Source organism: Periophthalmus magnuspinnatus, chromosome 24, assembly GCF_009829125.3.
Source record: "Periophthalmus magnuspinnatus isolate fPerMag1 chromosome 24, fPerMag1.2.pri, whole genome shotgun sequence".
Lineage (NCBI taxonomy): Eukaryota > Metazoa > Chordata > Actinopteri > Gobiiformes > Gobiidae > Periophthalmus > Periophthalmus magnuspinnatus.
Window position 1 is genome coordinate 17,616,914 of NC_047149.1, and position 7,487 is coordinate 17,624,400.

At 38.4% G+C, this 7,487-nt stretch overlaps 1 protein-coding gene across 1 annotated transcript in view; it reads right to left on the reverse strand.

The window, feature by feature from the left end:
• The window catches only part of vta1 (vesicle (multivesicular body) trafficking 1), a 55,245-nt gene that overhangs the window by 41,034 nt on the left and 6,724 nt on the right, over positions 1-7,487 (reverse strand). Inside the window, exon 2 of the mRNA XM_033991144.2 lies at positions 1,455-1,549. Within this exon, the coding sequence (XP_033847035.1) occupies positions 1,455-1,549 (95 nt within the window). The remainder of the gene's footprint in view (positions 1-1,454; positions 1,550-7,487) is intronic.

Consider the following 7,487-nt stretch of genomic DNA (forward strand, 5'->3'; position numbering starts at 1 on the left):
GACACGGCGCCTGTTTCAAAGCAGCGGATGTGTTTCCCGTGGAGAGACACATCCTGAGTGGACTTTAATGAACGTCCCGGGAGTCTCAGTAAAACAAGCCCAGAGGGACAGGCCCTGTGCCGTGTCCTTTGTGTCCACACCCAGAGCCACTAATTAGCTCTGAGCGACAAATGAAGTCTGCCTCCCTGGACATAGACCTACCCGCCAATGGGAGGCGCCACAGGGGGCAGTGGACACCTGGAGGATATGTCTGACAATCTATAAGACTCTTAGAACTTCAGATCAAATCACAAGACAGTGTCAGAATGAGGATAGTTGAAAAGTGATACTGCAAAAGAATAAAAAGCTGACAACATTAGGTATCAAAGTTTTTTTTTTTTTTTTCCAGCATTCTTTAAATATGTATACATTTGATATTTTACCAGGTGATTTGAGAACACATTCTTATTGTCAATGAGGATCTTGCATGACCCTCCTCCCTTATCATATATATACACTGCATTAACACCTTTGTCTCACTCTAGTGACTTATCAGTCGGGTGGTATTATCTCAAGACAAGAGAGATACTTCCAATTACACTACGACTATGTATCTATAGTCACAACAGACCTACTCTCCTACCTGACTTTAGGCCTACTCTCTAAAATAAAGTACAATTTCTCTCTTGAATCATAGTAAACCAAATTGGTAGAACGAAACCTGTAAACCAAACTGTTAGAACTACTTTGAAACATGTAATGTACAGTAGTAGAATTGTTTGTCTTGGTCTCTGGTTGCGGCTGTGCTTGTTTAAACTTGTGGAGAGATGCCCGTGGTTGCACTGACCCCTTTGGCTAAGGTCAGGATTCCAATAGAAAACCTCAGAGCAACCTCCTGCAGACTCAGGACCAGACCAGAACTGTGATCTAGGTAATGTCAAGGTCCACACAGCCTGGTCACTGCTGTGCACAGGCTAATGTTAGAGCTCCACTGTGTGTCAGGGAAGAAAAGAGCCATTCATGTGCACACAGGCTTAAAGTGACCGCACTAACGAGATGCCAAAATAAATGTTATTCTTTATTTATATTTATTTATATTTATTTATATTTATTTATATTTATTTATATTTATTTATATTTAATTATATATATATATATATATATATATATATATATATATATATATATATATATATATATATATATATATATATATATATATATATATATATATATATATATATATATATATATATAATTAGCCGTTCAACTACGGTAATTGTGAGTAAGTATTTTTGTCTTTCTTGAATGAATGAACTTCATTGTCTTCATTGTCTTCAAACATGTCAAATATCTTGAACTACTATTCCTCATGTGGCTGAAAGCCAGTGTGCTTTCTTGCATAGAGGGTATTGGAGCGCTGGCCTCAAACACAGAGGCGGTGAATGTGACAGAAGGACAGAACTATGACTCACCGTCTCCAGCTGGTCCATGAGCTTCACCAGGAACTGTCTGCACTCAGGGGTTTTACTGTCCAGCTTCATCCCTGTCTGCATGGCATACAGACGGCCTGCAAAACATACCACAGTCACTCAGCAAACAGTATGTGGACCACAGGTAATGATGATGTGCCCACCTCATTTTTATTGGTGGTTTTCGGATAATCATAAAATTTGATTTAGGATTATTGAGACCACGACAAAAAATAGTGAAATCCTTAATTGTCTTTCATTGTTCTTTAGGGGTGTCCAAACATTTTTCACCGAGGACCACGTCTTAAAACATATTCAAAGCGGAGGGCCACAGAGTTTGGACAGAGCCGGCATAGCATAAAAAGGCTTGAAACATTACTTTCAGGTCTGTTTCACAAGGCAAATTTATAGTGATAGAATTACTTAAAAACTAAACTTAGAAAAAAAGTTCAGGAGAAGGCCTGTGGGCCAATAAAAATTGGTCTGAGGGCCGCATTTGCCCTCGGGCCATAGTTTGGACACCTTAGTTACTCATGAAGCTCAACTTTTAATCTCTCTGTTATGAACTTTCAAATGCTGCCAGGCAATTCCTTATTCAAATAGAAAACCCTGATTGGCCTTCTCATCTTCGAGCTGACTCATGTTCCTTAAAGCTTATGCTGGGTCCAGCTTACGGTTATCTTAACAATTGAGAAACGAACCCTTTTTAACACCGTATACAGCACAACATTGGAATTAATTTTTATGCCAAGTAAATGTGACAATGCCAAAACATACAAGGTTATTTCACCATATTTAGTAAAAACCTTGGCCATTTATGTTGTAGTGGAGAATCAGCCAGAAAGTTGGAGTCAATTGATTTTGCTTCAGAATCTTTCCAGTCCAGGGCTCCTTACTGGATATATTTAACTATGCCTGCAAGGTTAAGCTGTAACTGCGTTATGCAATATTAGTGGCAAAATATATGTGCTCAAATGGTACAGCAGGTCAGGAGGTGGTGTAGGATAAGATGGGGATGGATAATATCTATCTTAATAGCCAAAAGGAGGTGACTTTAGACTTTTTTGTTGCCATTATACTCGGTCTTAATAAAATTAATTCATGCAAAATTATGTCATGAACCAAGTTAAATTAGAACTTCCATTGTCATGTAGAAGAATAGTGATTGCTTCAAAATGGCAGTTTGTGTGTTTCCAGCTCATGTTTAGGGGTTGAGTCACCTCCATTCTTAACAATGTCCCTTTTTTCTCCCAACACAGATTTGGTCCAAGTCACTGCCAAGTCCACAAAGTTTAACTGCTCAGTCTTTCCACAAATTTCTCTCATTACGGCGGTGGAGGCAGATATTGAGAAATGATCAGCTACTGAAGCAACAGACCACAACACAGTGAACATTTTATTCAGCCAAGGCTAAAAATAGGCCCAAGGAGAAGGAGAGAAGGAGCTAGGGTGCAGACCTAATATATTAGGTATATATAAGTGAAGGGGTTAGTGTCCCCATAAGGTAAATACTAAATTTCAATCAGTGCTGCAGTCAGGAGCTGTGGGTGACCAGTGTGCAGCACCCATGGTCCCATCTTCAGAGCTTGGGCAGTGCCAACATGGAGGAATAGCCTATTACATTTGTGTGTGTTGGGGATAGTGGGGTGTAACGTAAGTCCAACGTAAGTCCACTCTGGCACTGGGAGAATGTGCAAACTCAACAAAGAATTGAGCTGCTGTTGCTGTGAGATCAGAGTGCAGCACAGTGTAAGCCCACAGTTGGCCACCAGGGGATGTTTAATGGCCTCAATCTTTTATGCAATACAATTACAGTTAGACTTAAAGCAATGCTTGCTGGTTTAATAAGGACTAATCTAAGTAGTCATAGGCAAAATTCAGCTTTACAACATAGATCTTATGACATCTTGGTAATAATTTGTGGAATTTCATCTGCTGCCAACGATCTTATAGTGCTATAGTATTTTAATCCAGTGAGCCTGAGTGACAAAGCGCTCAATTGTGTCATTCTGCCACTAAAGTCACATCTATAGCTATAGCGTCACAGCTATGAACACCAAAGTTCACCAGCGATAAGGGTTTCCTCTGCTCCTGATTCATTTTGTTCTTCGCAGCAACAAAAAAGCCAAGAATGAGGCTCATTATCACAGAAGTTGTTTCACAATGGTGCACTCCATCTAATACAGATCTCTACAAGCCACAATGGGAATACCAGCTTGGGCGTACAGTACATTGACTGCACTTAATTTAAATAAAATTCGAATATTGCAAAGTTGTAAAGTGACTTTGGGATTAGAAGGCCTCATCCACTGGAATATCATAGACGGTGAATGTACCCTTTATTGTCCCTTTAGAGAAAATCGTCCTCTGCATTTGCCCCATCTTTCAATGTCGTTGAGGTAACCTGTCAAGAGCAGTGAGTGCCTAGGGACCCATCTCCAGGTCTTGAGCTAGCCCTGGTCAAAAGTCAGGAGTATAACTTAGCTGGAGAATTTTACCTGTTGTAGAGAAATAAAAACACCAACAAATCTTCCCGTCATAGGTTCAAAGAGAGTCCCCTCCCGCCCAGAGCGTGCGGATGGATGGCAGGTTGAGCTGACACTGTGATTTGTGGCTTGTAATGAGGCCTCATCACTCACTTTAAAAACCTTTGGAAGACAGCATTTGGCTTCAGTTCAGACGCCATTTTAATCTGATTGGATCATTACAGAAGTGCTATGACAACTGTTCTGTGTGTTTACGCAAAGACCTTCCAACAATGAGATACTTTCACCTGCATCAACCTTTGAGAATAATATGTGAGCTTTTTATTATTAAAATTGTTTGGTTTGGTCAATACAGCATTACCATACAGTAAATTTACACAGCCATTTCTGCTAGGCTTGATGCAAATGAATCTAAACATCAATCAGCCAAGTGCTTTTTTTCCTTTTGGAAATAGACATATAGCTTTAAGATGGATTAAAGTTGGCGTAAGAGTTAGCTGCTGATGCCTGACACAAGCCTCCAAACATTTAATGAGATTGTCTCATTTCCTTTTATGGTTAAATCTTTGTTTATGAGTCCAGTCAATCTGCCAGACACATCTGAGCCTTTCATTACTTCACCTTTTAATTTCTAAACATCTTTTTTAGATTAGAGCTAATATTCAGCAGCAAAATATTGATCTTTTTTTTAGCATAAATCACATTATCATTTCCAAATGGGCAGCTTGTAATATTTATTTGTGCTTTGGACTGGCTCTAAAAGTACACCACAGAACAGCCTAAAAGTACACCTTGGAACTATCCATTATCAGAATATCACACACCAATATGTTCCCCAATTTGTTAATATACATTAATTAATACATTTAACACACACTTAAGCATACTGAATTGAATGATAACTAACACCACTATTGCAATCGCAGTAGTACTAGTGGCTGTACTTGACTCTGTATGGCTGGGTCAGTGAGTGGCATTTTACTGATGCTAAATTTTTTACAGCCCCACCTGGTCCCTGCAGTGCCTCAAGCTGTTCACAGCAGAACTGAACATGGACACCTTCACCACCATCTGCTGGAACAGTTACAAATACTCAACAATGCAAACTCACTAAAGTAATGCTGAAGTCAGAACTGTAGAACTGTCTCAGTGAAGAGAAATACTTTATAACACAGTAACAAAACAAACATAACGGCATATTTCAAGGTAAAAGTTTGCACTCGTCATGAACCATTGCTTCAGAATTCAGATGTTAGTTTAAACTTCAGATGGCGTGATTCCACTTGCCTGTCTGATATGCAAATGAATCTATGATGTAATAAGGTGGAGAAACACACTGCATAAGGTTTAAGTCATAAAGTAAAACATTTTCCTAGTTTTACTCAGCTATCACTGAGAGTAATCGAATCTCAGTTTAAAAAATGCATTTTTTATCAGTGATGTTAACGGAACAGGGTCACATCTCAAGTCAGTACATTCTAAACACTCCTCACCGCACCTTTTCCCTGATATCCATTTAAACCAGGATATTTATTTCACTCTGCTAGTCACAATTGTCCCGACCTCTTCCTCCCTCAAAACTAGTGAAGTACTATCTATCTATCTATCTATCTATCTATCTATCTATCTATCTATCTATCTATCTATCTATCTATCTATCTATCTATCTATCTATCTATCTATCTATCTATCTATCTATCTATCTATCTATCTATCTATCTATCTATCTATCTATCTATCTATCTATCTATCTATCTATCTATCTATCTCTTACATGTTTATTAACATAATTATTATCACAAATATGATGTATGTAGTTTTTCCACTTAATCTGCTCTAGTCCTCCCTCTCACTCAGCCTTGGAGGGAGAGAGTAGAGAGTAGAGAGTAGAGAGTAGAGAGTAGAGAGGAGAGAGGAGAGAGGAGAGAGGAGAGAGGAGAGAGGAGAGAGGAGAGAGGAGAGAGGAGAGAGGAGAGAGTAGAGAGTAGAGAGTAGAGAGTAGAGAGTAGAGAGTAGAGAGGAGAGAGGAGAGAGGAGAGAGGAGAGAGTAGAGAGTAGAGAGTAGAGAGGAGAGAGAGAGGAGAGAGAGAGGAAAGAGGGAAAAGAGAGGGGTGAGGGTCCGGGCCTTGGACTACACACATGTTGGTGCTGACCTCCAGTGGTCTGCTCTGTCTCCATCAATGAACCACAAAACAGTGGACTGCAGCCACATGGCCTCCCTCACCTCACCACTGCTCAGCCTGCAACAAGACGCCTGCACAACACATGAAGAATGACATGTTGAATCCTGGTTGTCCTGTTTTAGGTCCTACTTTACTTCAAGGATAACATCCCACATATCTTTCTCTTACATTACAATTAATCATTATGCTGTATGGTGAAATAATATACAGCAGTACCCTGAGAACAAGCCAACTTATGGCAAACCTGAAAGCAAAAAATTTTCTAAACTATAAGTCTTTATAATTTGTTCAAGATTCTCAATTTGTAATGACTGTACATGGTTGTAACTGATTCTTTAAATGTAAAGGGAACATTTTTTATCATTAAATAATTATAACATATGCTTTTCCAATTATATTCTACTAATCAAGATTAGACATGGAAGTCTGTTTTATAAGATAAGATATGCCTTTATTAGTTCCACAGTGGGGAAATTTCAAATGCCTGATGTCCTGCTTTTACTTTGCTGTGTTTGAGAGTTGGAATTTCTTGAGTCACCTCCTATAGAACGGCTGTGAAGGCTGGAGACATTCACTGTCCGTCACATGTGCTCTAGTCCACATGTACTCAACGAAAGAACAAATTTTACTTTATAACATTTATGCAATAATAATAATAATAATAATAATAATAATAATAATAATAATACATCAAATGAAACAATTCCCAAAACATGTGGAATGTGATGGTTAGGGAATTCACAATTACTATCCAGAAAAGACATTTCAAAAATCATTCTATGAGGTAACTCAATGCTTCTTTGCGTTAGTTGCCCAATATAATACCACAACCACCAATCATGTTAAACAATGGCAAAAGGCACAAGAGCAGCATACAAGTAGGGAATCTATACACCAACCTCCAGGTGAGTGAAAAATAGAAATGGTCCTTTTTTTTGAGCCAATACAGTTTCTGATATTTGTCAATATCAATTTTACAATCAATAACATGGCCCATAAACACATATTCAGAAACTACAAAACTACTGGCTAAACTAGGGGTGGGAAAACTTATTGTCACACGGGCCACAATAGTTTCTAAAATTTAACAGAGGGGCCGGGCCAGGATATATATGTGCATGTATATATATATTTATGACATTAGAGATTTGGCCTGTAACATATAGCAAAGAATGAATATGCAAGGCTCATTTTACAAATTGTTTTCCAAATGCATTAATTAAATTAATAATTAATTTATCAAATTTCAGTTAAATAAACACAGCAAAACATTTTTGAACAAGGGTTTACCCTTACCTATTTTAATATAATTTGGTCACACCCAAAGGGCCGTAGTTTGCCCATGTCTGGGCTAAACATTCAAGATC